This window comes from Garra rufa, chromosome 12, assembly GCF_049309525.1.
Source record: "Garra rufa chromosome 12, GarRuf1.0, whole genome shotgun sequence".
Taxonomy (NCBI): Eukaryota; Metazoa; Chordata; class Actinopteri; order Cypriniformes; family Cyprinidae; genus Garra; species Garra rufa.
In genome coordinates, this window is record NC_133372.1 from 37736647 (window position 1) to 37763062 (window position 26416).

At 37.7% G+C, this 26416-nt stretch overlaps 1 protein-coding gene across 2 annotated transcripts in view; it reads right to left on the reverse strand.

The window, feature by feature from the left end:
* Window positions 1–26416, reverse strand: part of grm4 (glutamate receptor, metabotropic 4) — a 204362-nt gene that overhangs the window by 88063 nt on the left and 89883 nt on the right. For both annotated transcript variants that reach the window (XM_073851720.1, XM_073851719.1), the window contains exon 3: window positions 9246–9462. In XM_073851720.1, the coding sequence (XP_073707821.1) occupies window positions 9246–9462 (217 nt within the window). The remainder of the gene's footprint in view (window positions 1–9245; window positions 9463–26416) is intronic.

Genomic DNA, 26416 nt, shown 5'->3' on the forward strand with positions numbered 1-26416 from the left:
GGTACTCTCTAGTTCCTCCAGCTCCTCTCGGACTGGATGCCATGGTACAGACGTGGCCGAGGCTTCGTCTGTACGCTTTTCCCCCGATCGCTCTGCTCCCGGGAGTTCTGGAAAGAGTGCGCCGGTACGGAGTACGGCTGCTGCTAGTAGCCCCGTACTGGCCGGCCCGAGTATGGTTCTCGGATATAATCGCCCTCCTCGACGGCTCTCCATGGGAGATTCCTGTCAGGAGCGACCTTCTTTCTCAGGCTGGGGGCGCAATATGCCACCCCCACCCAGAGAAGTGGAAGTTATGGGTGTGGCCCCTGAGGGGGCACAACTCATAGAAGCTGGTCTCTCAACCGAGGTTGTTGAGACCATCCTTCAATCCAGAGCTCCCTCTACGAGGAAACTTTATGGCCTAAAGTGGAACCTGTTTGCGTCATGGTGTCATGAACGCCGCTTAGACCCAGTTCACTGCCCGGTTGGTACAGTGCTGGAGTTCCTGCAAACTCGTTTGTCCGCTGGGTTAGCTCACTCCACCTTGAAGGTGTACGTGGCGGCTATATCGGCTTACCACGCCCTTCATGGCGGCCTTTCAGTGGGCAAGAACCCCCTGGTCTCACGTTTCCTCCGCGGTGCACTCAGGCTGAGGCCTCGTGCAAGACCGAAAGTCCCTACATGGGACTTAGCTGTGGTGTTGGAGGCGCTGTGTAAGCCTCCCTTCGAGCCTCTGGAGGAGGCCCCCGATCGGATGCTTACCCTAAAGACAGCACTGCTGCTGGCGCTAACGTCTCTCAAGAGAATCGGGGACCTGCAGGCCCTTTCAGTGGCCCCTTCTTACATTGACTTTGCCCCAGGGTTGGCCAAAGCATTCCTTTACCCACGAGTTGGGTACGTACCCAAGGTCCCATCAGCGACACCACAGCCAATAACGCTCCAAGCGTTTTACCCTCCTCCATTCGTGGAGCACGACCAGAGGAAGTATAACTTAATGTGTCCAGTAAGAGCACTGGACACTTATGTCCACAGAGCTGCCCTGTGGCGTAAATCAGAGCAACTTTTGGTCTGTTACGGCCCCCCTAAGAGGGGGTGCCCGGCTTCCAAGCCTACTATCAGTAAGTGGATCATCGATGCCTTCTCTACTGCCTACGAGTCCTCTGGTCTCCCATCCCCGATGGGAGTCAAGGCTCACTCAACTAGAGGCATTGCAGCCTCTAAAGCTCTGATGGCAGGTGTCCCGATCCAGGACATCTGCAGTGCGGCGGGTTGGTCCTCACCTCTAACGTTCGTCAGATTCTACGAACTAGACCTCAGAGTCACTCCTGGCTCAGTCGTCCTTCAGCCCTAGCATTGCTAGGCCTAGAGGTGCTTAGGCGCTTTCCTCTATGGAGGAAAAGGATTTCTACCCTCTCGACCTGGCAGTCCTCCAGGCGAGAGGTGTGATATCCTGCCTCGCGTGCCCGAGGGCCGAGGCCTGTGTTCCTCTTGTCTGGTGGTTGATCACAGACAGAGATGTTTTCTAGTGTCCTGGCGGGTCCACCAGGCACTTCTTGTGTCCCTCTTGTTCTGGCCGTAGCGCAGACAAAGGACTACCGCTTCTCCTCGTGTGCCCAAGGGCCGAGGAGCCTTTCTCCCCCTGCACTGGTCTTGTGACAGGCAGCGGTTGAGAACCCTAGCCTCGTGTGCCTGAGGGCCGAGGCTCATTTATCCCTCTTGTCTGGTGGTTGATCACAGACAGAGATGTATTCCAGTGTCCTGGCACGTTCACCAGGCACTTCTTGCGTCCCTCTTGTTCTGGCCGTAGCGCAGACAAAGGACTACCACTTCTCCTCGTGTGCCTAAGGGCCGAGGAGCATTTCTCCCCCTGCGCTGGTCTTATGACAGGCAGCGGTTGAGAACCCTAGCCTCGTGTGCCCGAGGGCCGAGGTTTATTTATCCCTCTTGTCTGGTGGTTGATCACAGACAGAGATGAATTCCAGTGCCCTGGCAAGATCACCAGGCACTTTTTGTGTCCCTCTTGGTCTGGCCGTAGCGCAGACAAAGGACTACCACTTCTCCTCGTGTGCCCAAGGGCCGAGGAGCCTTTCTCCCCCTGCACTGGTCTTGTGACAGGCAGCGGTTGAGAACCCTAGCCTCGTGTGCCTGAGGGCCGAGGCTCATTTATCCCTCTTGTCTGGTGGTTGATCACAGACAGAGATGTATTCCAGTGTCCTGGCACGTTCACCAGGCACTTCTTGCGTCCCTCTTGTTCTGGCCGTAGCGCAGACAAAGGACTACCACTTCTCCTCGTGTGCCTAAGGGCCGAGGAGCATTTCTCCCCCTGCGCTGGTCTTATGACAGGCAGTGGTTGAGAACCCTAGCCTCGTGTGCCCGAGGGCCGAGGTTTATTTATCCCTCTTGTCTGGTGGTTGATCACAGACAGAGATGAATTCCAGTGCCCTGGCAAGATCACCAGGCACTTCTTGTGTCCCTCTTGGTCTGGCCGTAGCGCAGACAAAGGACTACCACTTCTCCTCGTGTGCCCAAGGGCCGAGGAGCCTTTCTCCCCCTGCACTGGTCTTGTGACAGGCAGCGGTTGAGAACCCTAGCCTCGTGTGCCTGAGGGCCGAGGCTCATTTATCCCTCTTGTCTGGTGGTTGATCACAGACAGAGATGCATTATCACTCGCGTCCTGGCAAGATCACCAGGCGGAGTTTCCATAGTGTCTCATCAGGTAAGTATTCCGGACACTGGATTATGCTAACCTCGTGTGCCCGAGGGCCGAGGTACATTCTCTCCCTCTTGTCTGGTGGGCTCCACAGACAGAGATGTATTATCACTCATGTCCTGGCAAGTTTCCCAGGCTGAAGTGTACCAAGACACAACTTTTCCACCCTTGGCCTAGCAGACAAAAACTGGGCAGGGCCTTGGAAATTATGGGGGCGTTGATACCTCGTTCCCCAAAGTGTCTCAGGACGCAGTGTAGAGTTCCCGGAAGGGAACGTCTCAGGTTACGTATGTAACCCTGGTTCCCTGAGGGAACGAGACACTGCGTCTCGGACCATAATTCCCGCATCCCTGCTGCGCTCGCTTCATTCCTATAAGCCGATGCCAGCTTCAAACGCACGTGCTTATATACTTCCTGGTCGATGACGTCACCGCGCCTGTGACGTCACTCCCGTTTCTCATTGGACGTTGGACATGACTCAGAGTGCGGCCCGCCAATGGCGTTCCCCAAAGTGTCTCAGGACGCAGTGTCTCGTTCCCTCAGGGAACCAGGGTTACATACGTAACCTGAGACGTTTTCTCAGTATTTAGATTTTTTTGCACCCTTAGATTTCAGATATTCAAATAGATGTATCTCGGCCAAATATTCTCCTATCCTAACAAACTATACATCAATAGAAAGCTTATTTATTGAGCTTTCATATGATGTATATATCTCAGTTTTGTAAAATTTAACCTTATGGCTGGTTTTGTGGTCCAGGGTCACATATATTATAGTATTGGTTAATTGTTGATAGTGTGAGGTAAATGGTGTTCCATATGTTCTAGCAACCGTGCAAGCATTTAATGGAACATTAAGTCACACTGACCTAAAAGAAAACCTAAAATGCTAAAAAAAAATTACAATTTGCCTTTTCATTTCTGAAGATCAGCCCAAGTCACTGCACTAAATCTGTCCCCATTTCACTCCAGCCAGCTATTAATATCTGAGAGAATTCTGTGAACATCACATATTATATTACAATAAGTAAGCATTATTTATCAGTCTATCATGCATACGCATAGGCACAGGATACCATGCCCAGTCCCTTCGCTCTCTGTGGTACACCACTGCTCTGTCTCATCTGTGTTATTTATTCATTTGTTGCCATGAATTATGAGGGAATTACTCCAAGCAGGCAATGCTACACAAACATAATTCTTAAACATCTACAGTGGGGCCCAAAAGACTGAGACCATGTAATAATAATACAAAAAAAAATAGGATCTCTTTTATTTAAACATGAGGGAAAAAGAATTTTAATTTTAGAATTTTAAATGGAAAACACATTATGATGTAAAACAAAGATATTCTGCACTATTTCTAAGCTACTAATCAAATTTGAAAATAAAATAAAATTAAATAAAAATGTATAATCCATCCATTTATCCATCTATCCATAACTCATATAAACCTTAAAACTTTATTTATTTATTTTCTTTTTACATTAAATTGAAGTTCAAATTGATCAAATTCAGAAGTTTCAAGTCCATTTTTTGCACATAAAAAATAAATACAAACTCATGTTGTGTCAATCACATTTACACACTGCCTCTGAAACTTTGTCCGTCATGAAAAATTAAGATCAGGTTTGATTTTCTAAGTTTTCGCATCTGTAGCAAGCATTTTGATAGAAAAGGATGACAAATACGAAAAAGACACAAAAACGCATGCAAAAATTTCGTACTCAGACTTTCACTGACTAAAAAGCTGAATTTCCATGACCTATAATGAACGGATCCATCCATTTGCAAGCTTTAGTTTTTTAGCTTTAGTTACAAAACACACATATACAGTACATTTTGTTTATTTATTTATTTATTTTTTGCTTTTAAATTATGGTTTTTATGCTTTCATAACCATAATCTAACCATAACAATAGGACAACGCAACAAAACAAAATACAGTATAGAAAAATTACATTTTTATACAAACAAAAAATCCCTGATATTCTGTTTTGAAAATCATGTTTCAGTTCAATGTTTCATCTGAATTATGTTGCATACAAACAAATAAATGCCTCACAATTTTGGCTTCCACTGTAACTGCAGATCCTACACTTATAGATCAATCTTTCAAACAAAGGCAACTAATATGATTGAAAATACTTTTTTTGGTACTTAAAAAACAATTCCTAAGTGATGGGGAGAATATAATAGGATTATTCAGTTAGACATTCTACTCAACTACTGTATTACTGCAGTCCAGAGACAGAATGGAGATATATGTGAGCAAGGCACCATGGGAAACATTCTATCGACCCGCGCAGCCAAGACTTAAGCTATTAATTATCTTTGTTTGTTTGTTTCTGCCTTTCTTTCTCGTTCCCCGTTGTCCCTTTTCTTTCGTCTTGGCACTTGCTCTTTCTCTACGCCCTGGACAGATGTGCAAACACTCCCATGAAGCTATAAGGAGACGGCATGGCACTGCAGTGACGCTCATGGTTATTCATATCACGGCCCTCAAGTCTCACGCCATCCGTCCAGCATCCTCTAAATACAGCTGTGGGAGTGGTCTAGATATCCAAAGTTACATAATGGGGGCTTTTATATGGTGTATGAATAAAAACATAAAGCATGAATAAATGCACATAACTGTCACCATTCCTTCTGTCCATGTCCAACCACCAGCAATGAGTTACAATACATTTTGAAGGCGCTATTAGCATTTGTCTAGCTGAATTCTGAAGTACTGTCTATACCAGCATATTGCAGCTAGATTTGTCACAATCTCAAAATCTGAGTAGTCAGTACCCTGGGAATGATCATGAATATTAATAAGCTGATAAAGTTTCCCCAAGGAGTGCTACCCATAGAAGGATTCCCATTTACCAATTGGGCATTAATTTGATTGACTGCTGATGCAGCCAGTAGACAGAGAATTCTGCTTGGTCTCAAAGGAATAGTCCACTCAAAAATGAAAAATCTGTCATTAATTACTCGCCCTCATGTCGTTTTAAACCCATAAGACCTTTATTCATCTTGAGAACACAAATTAAGATTTTTTTTTTAAATCCAGGAGCTTTCTAACCCTTCATAGACATCAACTGGTCCAAGGTCCAGAAAGGTAGTAAGGACATTGTTAAAATAGTCCATGTGACATCAGTGGTTCAACCGTAATGTTATGAAGTTACAATAATACTTTTTGTTCACAAAGAAAACAAAACAAAAAAAATTCAACAATTTCTTCACATTAAAACACATCAAACAAATCCTAATTTGCCTTCTGAAGATGAACCAAAGTATAACAGGTTTGGAACAACACTAGGGTGAGTAATTAATGGCAGAATTTAGTTTTTTGGGTGAACTATCCCTTAAAAGATGTTGTCTTATATAACTGTTTTGCAATGTTTTTTTTTTTCCCCAACCACAGCCAACCAAGACACTCTTAAATTATGATTAGAAATTAATATACTTAAAATTATGATTAGAAATAACATTATAATCCATAAAACTGCTAAAATCCATAAAACTGCTAAAATCCATAAAACTGCATTTTAGCAGCACCAAATGTAACTACAATAGTAATAATAATTTAAAAAATACGGATATGTCTGAAAAAATTAAAAAATATCATGCATTCAGTATCGACTATGCATCTTAACTCTCAATAAATGACTACTCAACAAACAGACCTGATCCACTCAGTGTCTACTCCATATATTTTATAGCTGTGTCTGCACTTTAAGCTGAGATGGGGGAAATTTTTGAATATGTACAATTTATAAATAACAAAATATCTGCAAGTCATGGTATGAATTATATATGACATTTCTATGAGCAAAAGTAAATATGACCTTTAGAAAATGAACTTCTGACTACTTTTCTTAGCTCTTCTTTTGACGAATATGACTTCCACAATTACATTCCAAACAGAGCAGTTTCTTATTAATTTGACTTTCTATAAATGCAAGCCCATTTTTCATTTCATGGTTTTTAAATGTCCCTTCTCTTCCAAATTGACTGTCTTTTCTATTGGCGAACGCAATTTGATACATTCACATAACACTTGCTCTCCATTCTCAAGCACCAGAGCAGCTCTAAGAACAAAGATTTTCTGGATCACGTTATTTAACTAACACATGCATTAATGAGATAATCCATTATGCACTGGCCATCTACAGTTGTGCAAAATATATTTGGCTACATGTTTTTAAGCCAGGGTGTATTTTGAGCCCCGCTGCTTGCGTTAGAAGAAGGGAAGTGGAATTGTTCTACAACGGAGTCTGAAAGTAATTTTCAGTAAGTGTGACTGGAAGCATGCAAAGGTGGCAATTATACGTCAACAACAGCAGTTCACTTCCGCAGTTTATTCCAACTCTGAACTGTGAGTTCACAAGAACCACACCTCAGATGTACTCTCAAGAGTTTGCTTTCACACCAAGCAAACAAACTTGAACTTTTGGAGAAGAGTGTGAAAGCACCCCAATTCTCCATTCATGAGGAAGGGCCAGATCTCAGGATAGAATATAAGAGAGGAACAGATGCTGATAGCCTCAATGCATAGGAGAAACCATGGAAACGTGAGGAGGACACTGTTACCCTGGAGAAAAGAAAGGAGTGTGACTCCATCTCCCCCAGAACTTCCTCTAGGCAATTTGAGTATTCTCACAAAGACTATTCATAGAACTTGACTAGAAACATTTTAGCTTCCATCTGTTTGCTTCTGCCAATATTTGAATGTTATGAAAACGTCTTAAGATCCAAATAACTGTATAATGGGATGAATGACAAATTTTATATTAAATATTAAATGTAGCATCTAAATTTATAACAATTTAGACTGAGTGCATTAAAATCTGTTTTTCTGTACGTGCAATGCAAAAAGTTCTGTAGATATTTCCCAGTACCAAAAAACCTGGGACCCTCCGCCCAGGGGCAACATGTTGGTTCCAGCCTGTCAGCTAAGCTTAACCTGAAGCACTAGTGACAGTAACAGACTTGGAAACTCGGGAAGAAATTTAGAAGGAAATCAATTGTTGAACTCAGTATTCCTCACACAAATCGCAAGACCGCTTTCCCCCTGGAGTGCACTTGAAGTTTCATTTCTCAGGAAGGAAATGCAGTTGGGAAGGAAAGGCTTTGGAAAATATTGCTGCTTTTGATAAGCTTAAAGTATGGGATTCATTTCACAAAACAACTAGATCTGCATTTGCAGAAACAAATATCAATGCTTTCAAGGCAACAGAATAGTGTTAAGGTTTGAGGGTAAAATGTCATAAGATAAAATTTGATAGAGAGAAAGGAAGAGAGATCAATAGCAGTATGCAATACAGACACATAAACAGATGCCGGAAAGAAGCCTATTGCAAATCAGTACACAAAATCAGATAGGGACTGTATATTAAGTTTGAGCTTAAGTTAATTGCAGAAAACTGTGGAGAAGGAAAACAAAAACTACTAGATACGCAATTGCTGAAGGAAACCATTGTTTAAAAAAAAAATTAAGTAGGCTACTTATTAGGCTACAGAAAAAAAAAACTGAATGTGACGTTTTTGGACACATAATTTCATGTTAATAGTAATTAAATGAAAATGTATTATAGTTTCATAGTTTATGCAAATGCAATCAGCTTTAATGTGCTTTTTTGTTTCAAAATAATTTCTAATATCTATTTATTACTATGTTTAAACTGCAGAATATACTGACAAGCATTTATGGTAAACATTATGCGGTAAACAGCACACAATTGTAATGAAATTGCATTTTAGTACATTTAAAATATTTAAACTTAAATATTGAAAAAAAAAATTAAAACATAACAAAATATTGTTAAAACAATTATTTAAAATGTACTTTTAAGCAAAACCTATGAAAGCCCATTTCCGCCACTGAATACACATAAAAAAGGTAATTACGACTCTTTATCTCACAATTCTAACTTTTTTTTGTGCAACTGTGAGATATGAACTTCTTATTGTGAGTTATAAAGTCTAAACTAGCAATATTATATCCTGCAATTCTGACTTTATCTCTCCCAATTCTGATTTTGTAAATCGCAATTGCGATCGCAAAAAAACGGCCTGTTAATATATCACAATTCTGACTTCATTACTCGCAATTGCAAGTTTATATCTCACAATTCTGAGAGAAAAAAAGTCAGAATTACAAGTTTGTATCATGCAATTAAACTTCTAATCTGACTTTTTAAAATGTGCACTTTAGTGTGTTAAGAAAGTGTACTCTTTTTATGTGCATTTCAGTGTCTTTGTATTTCATTAATATTATCTGTACTGTTTTGAAAATATATATATACTTTTGCGAATTGAAGTACACTACAACTGCACATTCAATACAATTATGCACACTTCTTCACAAGGGAATACCAGTGCAAAAATGCAAATACTGTGGTTGGTCGCTTTTTTCCAGTCAGACGGTCTCTTCCTGTCTGAGTGGGCAGTTCTTGGCCATAATAAGACACAATGAAGACCAGACTATGCTGCAAGATGAAATTTAGTCTAAATGAGAGTCTCAAATTTCAAAAATATTCCCCAACTGAATGCAAACACACTCTTACCCTCTTCCCGAGTTTTTTGGATGAATGCATCCACGCCGCTCTCTCCGTAATTCCCCTCCGACGCCACCGTGGAGACGTAATTCCAGCGCATGGCCCTGACTATATCCACCATAGCCTGCGCCTGATAGGTGTCCGGTGGTACCACGCGGGAGAAGAAGTCATAACGGGTGTTGTCGCTCAGTTCAGGAGCCGTGGAGGCATAACTCACCTGGGGAATCTGTAGGAGGAGACAGAACATAAATCCCACTCAGGCATTGAGGTACACAATTCCCAAAAACCCCTGCTGCTTCTGAGCTCACCTCTGACAGATTATAACATGCTCCATCATCCCAGACTACATCCCCTACCAAGCTCTCTCTTACACAGCCACAGGTGGTACACTCAAGACCACAGGGATGAGCGCAGTCCGTTCAGAAATAAGATGTGTGTGAAAAGCAACAACAAGCTGGTCAACAACTACCACACTTTCACAGACTAGTTTACAGGAACCCCAATGAGTTGAGAGTCTCTTAAAAGAAAAGCTCACTTCAAGTGAAAATTTCTGCAGTATTTATTCACCCTCATGTCTCTCCATGTTCTGTTTTTTGGTGGAACTCAAAAAGTGAATTATTCTGAAGAATATATTGGCTTTGACATCTTTAGCTCTCTTTGGCATGTTCACAAGAGTTTATGAGAGACGTCTGACTTGTGAATGAATCATTATTTCGTAGTTGGATCTTTTCAATGAATCATTTGATTCACTTCACAAAACTGTTCTGAATGATTCTGATTCTTGATCTCATTTCATTTGACTCAATGAGCCGGTTACAGTGGTCAACTGAAGTGGAAGAATATCAGATTATCAGCTTCAGTTTCAGTGTGTTTGTCACAAAGTATAGCTTTAGAAAGCTTACAACACACAATTCATATGGGCTACTTTTATGACACTTTTACAGTGTTTTTGAATAATTCAGAACAACCCAATAGACTTACGTCCTTCAAAATGTCATCTTCTGAGTTCTGAGAAAACAAATGAGGACATGAGAGTGAGTAAATTATGACAGAAAAAGGGTAAACTAACCCCTTAAGGGTCTCCCTGATGGAATCGTGTTGAGAATTCATACACAGGCTACACCGAACAACAGACACACAAATCAGGCGTGATGTGAAACTTAAGCAATCACTATAAAATGGATCGCTGGTGATGCTCGGAATACATTAAGCTAATGTCAGACATAACATAATGGATGGCTTGCACCACCAAGAATGTAATTTATACAAGTTTATTAACTTGGCTATTGTGAACATACTCTGGCTTTTAAGCCCACTCTCTGCAGACATAATACCAGCGGTATGGCTCCATTAAAAGGGATCATAAATTCATCTGCGTAGATGACAACAAAATATCAGCCAAAACAATAAACAAATGAAAGGTTCTTTCAAGATCCAAAGAGACTGCAGGTCGATCATCATTCACCTTGATATTGGCTTGAAACATTTATTGCAAATATCTAAAATACAGTTGTTTTGAAGTATAACTAGGAATTTTGTGTTGATATAATAATTACACAATGTTGAATATTGTGCATAACTGCCAGAATTTGCCTTAGATTTAACTTAAATAAGCATTATGTCAGTTTCAAATGCAAATCAACCCATGCATTAAATCTTATTCATGAATAGAAATGTAAATATTAAAATAAAATACTTGAATGTAAATATTGCATCTTAATGTAGAGCTATATATAGGCCAACATGCACAGTAATGCCTCTTGGTAGCTAGCAGTCTTGTTTTTCATACAAGAATTTTGCAGGTCAGAGGAATAGTGACAGGCTGAATGAATGTGTGTAAAGCAGCTCTTAATGCCTGGCAGGTCACGCAATGCTGGCATACAGGGTGTGAGCATGATAGCTGCAGTCTGTTGCATATTTAGTTTATTGGTTCAACTTCATAAGCAACTGATAGAAGCCAACAGCGATGCTTGATCAATCTGCAGAGTGGTTAAATATTTACCAGATATAACATAGAGTGGTGGCCAAAATTATTAGAACAGTATTATTTTCACCAGCTAGAAAATGGGTTTAAGTAAGTTATTTCTATCTTTTGCTGTAGTGTTTCAGTAGGAAGTATCAGTTTACATTTCCAAACATTCATTTTGCCATTAATCGTAGATTGTAGAGAGTTTTGTTTGCACAAGGAGTCTGACAACAGCCAGTGCTCCGCAGAGGGAACTAATCTCATCATACAGTCTGTCTGGGATGACATGAAGAAACAGAATAAACTAAGATAGATTAAACAGCGACAAAGCTACCTGAAAAACAATGCCAAAAGCTGCTATAAACTCAAAGGATGGTCACATCAAATGTTGTTTTAATTTAGTTAATAGAAGTTAATTGATAAAGAAAATCTATTTATGACATTATTATGAAAGCATCCTCATTTTACAGGGTTTTTACACAAGTGCCTACATTTAACAGTACTGTAGCTTTTACAGGTAGTTTTCTGGAAGCATCTTGAAGACGTTGCCACAGTTCTTCTAGATTTAGTCTGTCTCAGTTTGTTCTGTTTCTTCATGTAATTCCAGACAGACTGAATGCTGATGAGATCAGATCTCAGTGCGGAAAACTGGCTGTTATCAGACTCCTTGTGCAAACAAATAACAATTAATGGCAAAATGAATGTTTGGAATTGTAAACTGATATTTCCTACTGACACACTACAGAAAAAGACAGAAATAACTGACTTTAAAACATTTTTTAGCTGGTGAAAATACTAGTATTCTAATTTTGACCACCAAAACCTTTAAATTGGGATCCAAAAATCACATGGAGAATCTAGGATTTAAACCTAGTAAGTTTTAGAGATTTAAAATGTTAAGTTATTAAATAAAACTAACGAATATATAAGATTTGACACTGCAATCAAAAAGCAAATTTGTGGCATTGCCCATGTGATGTCCTTCTTTAAAATGCTTAAATGCTATTTACATCTGGGATACTTTTTAAATAGAGCACCGCATGACAGTTTCAGTTTGGTTTGGCAAGACATCTCAATAAGCACTGCCTACACAGTGTTACAGAAAAGCAAATGTAATCTCTAAAAATGACAACCAAATGTTCTTTTAACTAGCTAGAAGGATGTTTTTTATGGCCTTCCTGTAGTTTAAACAGTGGAGCATGGCGCTAGCAACCCCAAGGTCATGGGTTTGATTCCCAGGGAAAGAAAGAACTGGATAAACACATCTGCCAAAATTACAAGTGTAAATGTAAGTTTTAAAACTTTGGTACAAATGATTTAGTTTAAAAATAATGTTTTCTTTATTCTCCAATTTCGCTGAACATATGAATCTGTTCCTTTTTCACAGTCTTGTGATTTATCTTGAGTGAAAATTGCACTGGATGGGAAATACCCACACCTGCATGTCTGCAGACGGTGCATGACTTTGGAACGGGCCACACACATCGGTGCAAGTAACAAATGGCTGTAGACCAAAACACCAAAAAAATAACTCAACAGTCACAAATACCAGCAGAATTTTACGATTCTTGGTATCTCAGCAAAAACAAATATACAACCCTGGACCACAAAACCAATTTTAAGGGTCAATTTTTTGAAACTATGATTTATACATCATCTGAAAGCATTAATGTATGGTTTATTAGGATAGGAGAATATGTGGCTGAGATACAACTATTTGAAAATCTGGAATCTGAGGGTGCAATACAATCAAAATATTGAGAAAATCACAGATAAAGTTGTCCAAATTAAGTTCTTAGCAATGCATATCACTAATCAAGAATTAAGTTTTGATATATTTACTTAATATCCTAAAATGATTTGGCATAAAAGAAAAATCGATAATTTTGACCCATACTAATATCGTTGGCTATTGCTACAAATACACTTGTGCTACTCATGACAGGTTTTGTGGTCCAGGGTCGCATATACTACTGATCACAGCTTTATATTTAAAAAGGTAAACTCAAAATTAAAATTTGATTTTTCTTTATTGCAGTAGCAAATTCAATGTAAAAAAACTGATGAAATAGAAAAGAGTGCTTTTTAATTTTTTTGCAGGTATCTAACAACAGTTTCAAGTATTCAAATAAATATCCAAATAAATAAAAAAGTTAATATTTTTAAAAAATAATGCACAAACTATTGAAGGCTTAATCTAAGAATAAAGCAAACTACTAGTAAGAAGAAGCAAGCATTTACATCATGAAAACAAAGATCTGTTACACTGATATATTTGCAGCACATGTTGATGTTTTCAGCCAGGGATATGCTAAAATACATGTATACAAACTCTGTCAGGGCCAATAACTTAATGCATTACTCAGCAGAGAAGAAGCTAACTCACATGGCATTGAATGTGACAAGTGCGGATGGACGTGTGCACACCAAGTAATGAAGACTCAAAATATTACTGAGGCATTCTGACTGACAGTACTGTGGATGACACAAAGAAATGTTCAAAGGTTTTATTTTCTGTACCTAAACCAACAGCTGTAAAATTATTTCTACATTAAAGTTAAAGAAACCATTTGTCGGGATTGAAGAAAATCTTGTTTATATGCTACATCTGACCCTTACAGCAAACCTTGGCATCGCTGAATTATTTGTAAATGTCAGTGAAATGGTTCAAGTCACCCTGCTGATTTCTCTAACAAAGATTTATTTAATATTCTATGCTGAAACGAGGGACAGAAAGAGGACTGTGATGAATCTCTTTTCTTTGTGTTCAAACCTCTGAGGAGCTCTTGAAAAGAGAACCAAAGGTTACAGCTGTTGCTTCTCCTAACATGTGCATGTCGGAAGTAATTTAAAATAAGATTTATTAAACAGACGGTCTAGGTGAAGGGCACCTAATCATAGGCGGCAGCTTTGTATGAAATTAATGTGACTATCCCTATGCATTGCTCCGAGCCATGTGCGTAAGCGTACACGTTTGCATAATTATGTTTGACTGGTATATGCAAAGGTCAGAACTAGAGTTTGTCTAATAAATAGCCATATGCAATGTGCATTTGTTGTAGTCCTTTAGATCAAGTATGCCAAAAGCAATTAGTTTATTGCATTGTTTGCTATCGTTAGATGAAGCGAATGCAATTACGGCATCTACTGTAAATACTTGGGTTTCATCTGTCAACGAATGAGCGAAACGCAAGAAATACGCTATTTTTATCTGGTGCCGGTGGCATCGGGCGACGCAGAAGAGGTTTGTGGACAAACTAATTTGAAACAAATATCCTTCTTCCATATCTAACGGCTTCTCAACTGGTATCAGCTGTTGTTTACACTGATAGTCAATGCAATTTTCACATCTGTTACTGTCAAGCTGAGCAGGGCAGCAAATGGCTGAGCTGTGAGAACAGAATGACAAAAAACGCTGCGTAATTATTGAACAAAACAGATTGGAACATACTCTAGCCAGGCAAATGGTGTAACAGTCAGCCATTGAAATAATTTCATAAGCCTGGCTCAATTTTCAGCGAATATTTGCCCGAATAATTAGAGAGGAGGAGCGTCGCTCTAAATATAGAGGCCGTATCTTGTCACTGACATTAGCGCCAGTGTTGTGAGGTGTTTTAGGGCATCGAGCTACAGCTTATTTCTTAAATCACTGGATCCCAAATGTTGTAATTGCTTTTTGATGATGCAGAATCAATGGCTCTTTAGCCATACCGCATGCCTAGACAAGCCCATTCACAAAACTGAAGCAGCTCTGGTGCTAACAGAGGCATTTAGAAACTCAATCCTGCCTTTTTCAAGGCCGTGAGATAATTGAGAAATCTGCTGGTGTATTGGCCGAGCTTCCCTCACGTCTGACAGTGTGACAATCTGTTCTGCCATCAATGGCATGTCTCTGTAGTGACTTCCATTCACAAATGGATTGCTTTGTCTGCAAATTTGGTTCTTAACTGGTTTGCTTAAAATTTGGTGGACGTTAACTGGCAAATGGTTTCTCTAAAATAATAATAATAAAAAATGTGTTAATGTGTTTATAATAGTTATTGGTGATGAAAAAGTAATTGAAAATTTATTATTTTAATTTTTTAAATAATTATTATTATTGGGTCAAAGATGAAACGATCCATTTTGGCGTCTGCATCAAATAAATTTTTTACATTTAAAAATTCATAGTGATTGAGAATCTAATTTAATGTTCCTAATAACATTTGCAAAAATAAAATGGCAAAATATGGGTGAAATAATGTTCCATGTCTGTCATTCAAAATAACATATTCATGTAAAAATGAAAGAAAAAATACATATTTTGACCTGTACTTAAAATATATAAAACAAAAAAGTAATTATATCATTCATATTTTATATAATGGATATATTTATTTATTTACATTTTATACTTCTTACTCTAAATAAGACTGACATTTTTTGGTATATGAACTTTTGTTGCACAGAATGACTTTTTCTGTAAATCATCCTAAAAATGTATGATAGTTCTTACTCAAACAGGTCACTTTCTAACGCACAATAAAAGTCTTAAAAAATGCTTTTCGTCTTTGATCCACAGTCCACACACACACAGGTTTCCATTTTTTATGGAGACATTCCATAGATGTAATGGTTTTTGTACTTGTTGTTTTATATGCTCAGTATGGACATACTGTACATTTCAGCATGTATCCAAACATACAAACATGTAAACAAAAGCTTTATACGTAAAAAAATACCTACATTCTTTTGAGATGAGGCTGGATAAACAGCCTTTGACATCAACAACCAAATCTACGGGAAGACTATTCTGCTCTCTTCCCTCTCCTAAATGCACGATTATATGGTTTGTTGCATTTAATCACTTACGTTTAGCTTTGTTGTGACCTTATCAGAACATACTTGACTCACCAGTTGAGAACCACTGACCTTGAAACCAAATTCACCTGATACTTCTGTGAAAAGCATCCTCCAACATCCTCCACACAAACTCAAAAGCTCTATATAAAACAAGAAGCGTGTGTAGGAAATAAAAGGCGGTTAATTAATCATGAAGTGGCACACCTTTGAAATTCAACGTTCATCACATATACGTCAAATAAAAAGTCTGTTCATTAATAAGCAGATCTTGCTTTATAGCTGAAGACACTGACTCACCATGAATAATATTTCCCAGCATGCCTCAGATCTCTATTTAATATCTCCATCACTCAGGCCTGACCTTTGTAGATTTAGTGCTCCTTCGCGCACTGGAAAATGGCATCTAGTCATGCTTATCTCCTTTAGCATCTCTGCTCTCCCGGGAAGACTGTCACCACAGCGCTTCCTTATGGCATTTCTTTGGTCAATCAAATTATGATGGGATTCATTTTCAGACTGAACTCCCAATGCTTGACTGAGCGGATCCTTCTATATATTTCTACAGTAATGAGGCTCTCAGGTAGCACTGCGCTGGGTAATTCAGGCGGACGCAGTGATGAATTGGAAATTGGGAATATCATTTGGAAAAGGTCAAACTACTGATCAGAGGTAAAATGTATGAGTTAGGAAGGGCTTCTAGTTGGAGAAGGTACAGTAAGGCTTTGTCAGTTCATTATCTCCTTCAAGCAGATCAACATGTCACTTGTTAAGGTTGACAGCATGAGACTAGCTTAGCGAAGGAAAGGCTCAAAGAAGTTTCGGATATAAGCGCAGCAGGGGAGCCGAAACCAAGCAATCTAAAAAGAATCGACTCCAGATATCAGCTTGTTTTTTTGGGGGGGGGGGGGGGGGGGGGGGGGTTGTGCAAGACCGATTAAAGACAGGAGAGCTGTTTGCAGATTGTGGTGAAAAGTGTCGATTGTGGTTAGATTTACAGTAGATTCTCTCTCGTTGCATCAGATTTCTTTTCATTCTTTTATTTTGTCACAGTGGAGAATGCCTAAAAGGGATTGACTCCAGACATCAGCTTGTTTTTTTTTTTTGTTTTTTGTTTTTTTGTGCAAGACCGATTACAGAGAGGAGAGCCGTTTGCAGATTTCAGAAGTATCTGTTATTCAGCAGCAGGGTCAAAAAATTAAAGGGGCAAAAATTACAGCAAAATAAACAAAAATGCCCCCCAAATTCAAGATAAGGGCCAAAAATGCCACTGCCCAATTATGCTAGATCTATTATGGCTGTCATAATTAAAGTGAAATGAGAAGTAACTGAAAAGTGTCGATTGTGGTTAGATTTACAGTAGATTTTGTCTTGTTGCATCAGATTTATTTTTATTGTTTTATTTTGTCACAGTGGAGAATGCCTAAAAGGAATCAACTCCAAACATCGGCTTGTTTTGGGTTTTTTTTGTGGAAGACCGATTGAAGACAGGAGAGCCGTTTGCAGATTTCGGAAGTATCTAAGAAGTATCTGTTATTCGGCAGCAGGGTCGGAAATTCAAGGGGCAAAAATGGCAGCAAAATGAGGAAAAATTTCCCCCAAATTCAAGATAAGGGCCAAAAAAATGCCACTGCCAAATTACGCTAGATCTATAATGTCTGTCATAATTAAAGTGAAATGAGAAGTAACTGAAAAGCGTCAATTGTGGTTAGATTTACAGTATTTTCTCTCGTTGCATCAGATTTATTTTGATACTTTTATTTTGTCACTGTGGAGAATGCCTAAAAAGAATCGACTCCAGACATCAGTTTGTTTTTTGTTTGTTTGTTTGTTTGTTTGTTTGTTTTCGCAAGACCGATAAAACACAAGAGAGCCATTTGCTGATTTCAGAAGTACCTGTTATTTGGGAGCAGGTGCTGAAATTAACCGAGGTTTGGGGGAAAAATGGTTCCAAAATTGTCCCCAAATGAACAAAAATTTCTTTTAAAAAATGTCGCTAAATTCACAATGAGGGGCAAAAAAAATGCCCCTGACCCAATAATACTGGTCATAACTAAAGTAAAATGTGAAATAAATTAAAGCTGTTATTTGCGGTTATATTTACAGTAGATTTTCTCTTCTTGCATCAGATTTCTTAATTCATTCCCAGTTTGAGCAATTGTTGTGTTCAACCAATAAGAAAAATAATCAATTGAAGTCTTGATTTTCTAATACATTAAAAGCAATAAACAAATTGAGATAAGACAGTTCTTAGTTTCATTTGTAGCCAGATGAAATATAAAAATGTCCTATAAAATGTTCTATTAATAGACATTAATAGTCATTATTACAATATCAAAAGCAACAATCATGATAATGCAGCCTCATCCTCTAATAAGTTCCTGTTTTTTAATAAATAAGTTATTGTGCAATTTTTATGTAAACATATGTACATGAGCAGCATTAAACAGTCTGTGTAAATAAACAAATGCAATGTCAGATGCATGTTGAATTCCATCCTTGCAGTGTAAAGATTGCTTTTGCTGATGTTGAAAACATTTGACTGGTAATAGTCTAGCATTGTGATTGATTGAGGAAACTGGTTAAACTCAAGTATCTAACTTATTAAAACTGATACTCTTATAAAGGTTTAAAAAAGAAAAACACTTACACAAATAAATTCCTGCTTGCGAGAATAAATATAATAGAGTAATAGTTAAATGCATATATTTATAGTATTCTAAGGATGTTTGCTTATGTTGTTTGGTTTACATTAGGAGGGAAATAAACAAATTAGGCCCTCATATTGTAGAAAAGCTGTCTTGAGTTGCACCTTTGTGCTGTTTTTACACCATTAAAACCACTTATGCTGGAAATTTTCCAAAAACAACCTCTTTCGTACTCTTTTCCCCTCTCTGTTTAAAGAACATTAATCAAGAAATTAGACACTTGTTCAACAACGAGTATGTGTTAATCAGCACTGTCAGTGAGAAATGTCAAATCATCCACACAGAGTTTAGAGACCATCTATGAGTGATGGTTTTACAGTCGGCTGCACCGAATAAATTAATAAGATCCTGGTGGAACAGCCAACATGATAGCACCCTAAAGAATCGACAGATAGCCTAACAATGGATTACAGAAACACTTGTTAGCTGCTCGTTTGTTTCCCCCGTTTTCATTTAAAGAAAAATCTCATTTAGTTTCATTAAAAGCATGACACATGACGGAAAACAATAAGTTGACTGTGAACTCAGCTCCAATGAAAGACACTCAAAGGAATACGACTTCATATAGCTCATCTGAATCGGCATTCTGCTATTACTGCGGTGCGAGATGTCGCTACAGCCCTTCGATAAATAGGGTGGCCGTGGAGGCAATAACAGCTGCCATTAACAAGATGTGCGGGATAAACCCAATGTTAGAGAATTCCTCAACAACACCGCCATGCTACAGTATCTTTCTCAGATGAATAAAGGCGTAAATTATAAATGCTCACAAGCGGCATCAATTATTCAGAGTTGCCTCGATGCTCTAGAGCTCTCAGTGGCTGATGTCGGTGAAATATTGGCAAGAGAAAATACCACCTGCTTAATTATGGTGATTAGCTTTGGGGGCCATCTCAGCCTGCCTAAACCATACATTCTTACTTATCTATTTGACTGCAAATTGAAGCACTCTAGATGATGCATTAATAGCATGATTGTTGCTGATCTATTTGTTGCTGGGTCAAATCTTCCCTCGGAAATTACTTAATGTTGGTGTAATAGCATGTCACCGCTGCTATTTAAAAACCATAAACGGCCGAATCTAATGAAATTAATATCCCACGATCACGAGTTTGGTTTAACCAATTATAGTGGAAACTTTAACATACTATGCCTAAGCAAAAGGAAGCAATCTTTTTTTTTTTTTTGCTACATCTATACTTCCATATTAATACTTCTGCCACATATAATTTCAGCAAAAATGCACGGAAATAGCATATAGTGACACACTATATTCCATGTGTCATATAAAATGAAATACTCAAAATGAGATAAGATTGTCTTAATATAATGCATCTTGACAAATACTCAAAAGGCAAATTAAAATGCAATATGAAGTCACAACAATGTACATAAAAAATGAACATTTATTGCTGCATATTGTTTATATGTAACTATTAGAGATGTAACCATATTATCAATATTGTGGTACTGCGATATTATCGTGGTCACATGGCGATATGAAATGATATAGGTCTTTCTGGCAAAAAGTGTAGATTTTTAAAATATTCTAACATAAAAGGTCTTTAAAGTTGTGCTTTGGGCCATTATGCTTTGGCACAGTATCTGTCAAACTAACTAAAAATCGAAAGCACAATATGGCTAAATCTCTTCATCAGTTCATCAGACAGTTTTCGCTGCATGTTTCAAAGCGAAGTGCACACATCATTCAGCCGATCAGCTCATGATCGGATGTTTTCCACGCCTCAGAACGGCTCTGTTTACAGTGAATGCAGTGAACTTGTTTATTGCATATTACTAAAGCTGAAGTTTTCCTTCAAAATAAAAACTCTACTGCTGCTTCAGTCAAAATAATAGTCAAAATAAGTGCAGTATGAATTGCTGACAGCTACTAGTTTAAATGGGTTACATTACTGCAGTCCAAATTCCAAACATATCCTTGTGTAGAAATTAGGAAAGATGTATTGTAATTTCCCAGCTGTAGTGTAAAGCAAAAATAATATACTTATGAAATATTAATTTTCTTTTATTTTACAGTGCAATTGTTAAACAATATATGTGACCCTGGGCCACAAAACCAGTCATAAGTAGCACAGGTTTACTTGTAGCAATAGCCAAAAATACATAGTATGGGTCAAAATTATAGATTTTTCTTTTATGCCAAAAATCATTAGGATATTAAGTAAATCATGATCATGTTCCATTAAGATATTTTGTACATTTTCTACCTTAAATATATCAAAAAAAAATATTTTTTGATTAGTAATATACATTGCTAAGAACTTCATTTATACAAATTTATAAGGTGATTTTCTCAAATCTCAATTTCAAAAAAAGGACCCTTATGACTGATTTTGTGGCCAACGGTCACATATGGCTATTACCGTCATAAAAATAACAATAATATAAAATTTGTATTATTTGTATTATTATATTCCAATTTTATTGGCTTCTAAACACCAGTTTGAATGTAATTTAGACTGAGACAATATATCACAACTAAAAAGAGGGTTGAGTCACCTTTAAAGTTCTGGTGTAAGTCAAATAATTTAACTCTTAAAGTGCATTAGATAGAAGAATTTAACTTGAAAATGTACAAAATTTGAATTGAAGTCTTCATTTTTTTATATTGCAATAAATATCATATTGTAAAATAAAAGATGTTTATTGCAATATTAAAAAAAAGACAATTACAATTTTATGGACTTCATATCATGATATTAATGAATCGTGAGATTTTGATATTGTTACATCCCTAGTAACTATATATTACTTTTTGTTCAGAATGGAAGCAATAATTGATCAAAAATGACAGGAAAGTCATTTTTAATTTTACAACAGATTTCTATTTTAAATAAATTAACTTTCAAGAGTTCCCACTTACATATAATTAGCTGGAGTATGTAAAGCGTGTTTGGCGTGCTGTCCAGGGAAGGGCTCCGAGCTCGGGAATGGCCCGAACCTAGAGTACCACCCCCCCCCTCATGTATATGTGTAGAAGGAACTCGGAGTGAGGAGATGGGGTGGTGGAGGGATGCTGATAATCCATCGAATGGGTAGAGGTAAGTCAGCTGTATTTATGCATGATGTAGACTGACTTGAGTGAGTTCCAGCTGTGTTAATTAGGCTAAGTATCTGACGTGCTCCTCCCGAACTTTGTTAATAAAACATAATTTCTGTTCATGCTGAAAAAAAAAAATCATGGTTTCCACAAAAACATTAAGCAGCACAACCATTTTCTAAATTGATAATAAGAAAAAAATTATTGAGCAGTAAATCAGTACATTAGAACAATTTCTAAAGAAGCATGTGGCACTGAAAATCCTTATTTTAAATTGTAATAATATTTCACAATATTACAGTTTTTACTGTTAATTATTTTTGTGCATTTTTTTCCAAAAATCATTCACAGTTTTTAACTCAAACCTTTGAACTGTAGTGTACAGTATATATATATATATATATATATAGTTTTATAGCTGACTGTTATATAAATACATATTACCGTGAAGTGGTTATAAATTTAATGAACTTTTTTTTTTGGACATTGCCTCTCTTACTCTTCAGGCACTCACCCTCATTACCACAAATCATGCGAGAGAGCTGAATGCCTCTGCTGAAATACTGCAGTTGCTCGGTTGCCCCCCAGAGTCCTGTAGTCATATTTTCTTTACATTTGTTTCATGCCACCTCCACCTTCTCGACCTCTGGATGGGTAATTAAGTCTGTGCCTCCACAAGTAGCTATTTCCTCCGGTTTCTACACTTCGGAACAGAACAGCTATTATCATTCATGGAAGGTCACGCCACCTCAAGACATTTCCCCAGCAAAAAAGGGAAAGACTGACCAGTGTGCTGAATTCATCATTGTTTTATTGTGTTCTTGTCACAGCCCTTTTGGACTGTAATATACCTTCACGTGGCTGCAATGCTCTCTCAGTGGGTCCTCCATCCATTCAACCCGCTGTGATTTTCTCTTTCTGTACAAACAGATGTGGAATATGGAGCCTACAGAGGCCTGTGCAACAGTTGCATTATATTGTAAGACGTCTGTTCATTTAACATATTCATTTAGCGCAATTAATTAAAGAAAATAACACAATAAAACAAAACAAATGCACAATAATGATATATATTAATATTTTCTAAGCTTCCTATTGGAAGGAACATTTAAAACTGTACATGTATTTACACTTTACACTATGCATAAGCAAATAGGAAGCAAGCATATTTTCTGCTACATCCATACTTCCATACTAATACTTCTGCTACATACAATTTTAGCAGGAATGCATGGAAGTAGTGCATTATACACAATACAAAACACTGCACTGGGTACTGAATCCCACAATGCAATGCACTCAACTTGACCTTCTATATTTTGACAAATGCTCAATGTAGTGAACATTTATTTCTGCATATTGTTTATAACTATTAGAGATGATAGCAAAACTGTCTTAATATTATCGTGGTCACATGGCGATATGAAACGACATAGGTCTTCCAGGCAAAAAGTGTAGATTTTTAAAATATTCTAACATAAAAGGTCTTTAAAGCTGTGTTTTGGGCCATTATGATTTGGCACAGTATCTGTCAAACTCAAACTCAAATTCATTTTTAATTTTACAACAGATTTCTATTTTAATTTAATTCACTTTCTGTTCATCCTAAAAAACAAAAACAAATCATGGTTTCCACAAAAAAGCATTTAAAACTGTACATGTAATTAACTCATTAAAAAAATCTGAATTGATTAAGAGTTCTAGTTAAAACAAAACGTGCCATAAATCATAAATGATCCCAGATAATAATGCAATATGTATATATTAATTTTCTAATCCTCAAAATGAAGAAAATTTTAAACCATAGAGGCAATTAACTTGATTAAACATTTGTACTGCTAGTAGAAGTCCTAATAAAAACAAAACGTGCCACAAAAAGTCTTAAATGAGCCCAGATGGAGCAAATTCTAGATAAAAGCACAAGAAAAGCACACAAGCCTTTTTGCTCTGCCAAACTGAGACACGTTTAGATCTCAGCACGGCACCCAGTGCTAAAATGCCCCTCTAAATGTCAACGGCAGCATAAATACATGCGCATTTGCAAACACAAGCACATTGTTTTCGGTTTTGTCAGGCATTTTTGGAGAACAGCTCCGGAGCCTTTTCTCTGCATGTTCTTGTAGTTAAAAAAAAAACTGTGTGTTTGCAAATCTATACGGAGCTGAATGGTGATCGACTGCGAGTCAGCAGATCAGCGTTGACTTTATCACTAGAGAGAGGGCAGCTGGCCCATCAGGAGGAATGACAGTTCACAAGTCGCCGGAGGGGCTAAGCGCCTGCTCTTAACAGTCAGCCTGCAAGGCTCCGACACAGTGTCACAGATCACTCCAGGCTCCTCTGCCTCACAAAACTGCCCCTGATTCATAGCCACTCCAACCACCACACACAACGTAATGATAGATGGCAGTTGTTGAAAGAGAGCTAAACTGTTGGCTTATTTGCTCTTGTGACAGCGGAAATGAATATAGGTGCTTAGAAAAGTCACAGCTCTTAAGTAATTCATAACAATCAAGAGTACGGTGAAGCAGAATCTGTAATTTGTCATGCATTAACAGCGCTCTTTTGTCATAGTGAAAGCTTTGCGTTATCGCTGCCTTATCACTGTTATCACAAAAACTACAGTATTTACGGTTCGCTCTTGTCGGCGGGTGCTACGTTCAGACGCCGAAGCTGATAAATGCTCTTTGTTATGCCAATATTCCAAGCACCGCTAACCGCACACAGGGGAAAGAGACCGGCCAAGCAGATATTTCGTTTATCAATTGCGGGGGATATATGGCGGTGCATTTTTACTTCAAAATCATAATTCAGCTCCCGGTATATTCATTAAGACCTGAAAGCACTTTTTTACCCCGAACTTTGGATTTCCATAAGCTCATTAGTGATCATGTTCCTGCTACGGATCAGCAGGGTTGGCCCAAGTCGTTATTATGCAACAGCAAGGCTACGCTGTTTAAATAGGAATATTTTAATTAATAATGCCTTTGTGCGCAAACTCATTCAAATTCGAGGAGTGAATGAGTACTCTAAATCTTGTTACACGCAGAATGAGAGTTGAAATATATGTAGGTTTTGGTCAAACCTTGCCTTTCCCTTAAATAATGTGAATATTTTAATATTGCAAAGCTTATGATTTGAGCTCTACCCAATGAATATTTGATGTAAAATGCATTTAAACATGAAAGACCTAGGTGTGTGGGCCCAAGGTATTTATTAATAAATAAAACGGCACTGCATTATATAAAATGATCAAAAATGTAACACATGTGATTTCACTCATGTGTTGAAACGGTAATGGATTTTATCGTGTTTGAAATATTTTAAGAAACAGCCTCTGAAGAGCTTTTAAAGCTATAGCTTTTTTATTCTCAAGAAAGTAAGGAAGAAAAATACAGAGGATTTCACACTATTATTAATGCATTTTCCCATGAGACAAGATGCAATGTCTTGGCAATCCTGTTGTCATAGCATTGCTTCTGTACTGACCATGAGTTTATTCTTGATTTAAAGGGGTACTTCGCCCTGACATGACAATTCTGTCACCATTTACTCACCCTCATGTCATTCCAAAACTGTATGACTTTCTTCTAGGAGAAAGGAGAAATTCTGAAGAATGGATGAGGACTGGAGCACTCAAATGCTCAATATGATTCATAACTGTCAATTTTTTCAGCTGAAAAATGTTTCATTAACAAATTATACTGATGTGATTCTCAAGTTCAACTTGATTCAATAAATCATTTGCAGCAGCTAGGGAAAGATTACCAGTCTATTCCTCATGTTATCATGTTATATTATATGAATTCAGAAAGCTTGGAATATGTTGCATGATTTGTGAAAGAGTGATTCTATTATTGGAGATACATTTGGCATTTTATTTTGGAATCTGAAATTTTCCAGTATCTTATTAAAAACATTTAAAATTAATAATTCAGTGCTCACCAAGCACAACTTCCTTTTTTTTTCTTTTTTTTTTTTACGCGAATTAGGCAATGTGTAGAAATAACAATAAATCGTAACTTCTTGTTTCATTAGACAAACAGTCCTTATGTTCCAACACTTGAAACTGAGATAATATTTAACCTATGCATAGATTTTTTTTTTTTTTTTTTTTTGTCATTTTTGCCTTTATTATGATAGGACAGATCAGGTATGACAGGAAGCGAAGTAGGAGAGATATAGGGAGCGGTATCGGGAAAGGTCCTCGAGTCGGGATTCGAACACTGGATGCCCGGAGCGCAACAGCGCTGTATGTTGACGCACAGCCCACAAGGCTATCGGCACCGACTGTTTATGAAATTTTAAACAACAAATTTTTTTTTTTTTTTTTGGCGCGTGTGAAAATAGTTTAAAAACTGAGTTGCACCTTTAAGTAACAGAACTGACATAATTGTCCGGTGGACTGTTAATTCTGTTACCGCATTGTCAGCATTTTTATTCTACCTTGGAAACAGAATTTGACGGTAACAAAATTGACCATTTTATTACGTTTTTGCCAAGAACTCCACTTGCTAGAATAAATGCTAAGAGCACATGCCACTAATAAAATCATGATTAAAAGATGTAGACTTTTTCAGTGCTTCAGATCTTATCAGTGAGGGAAAGT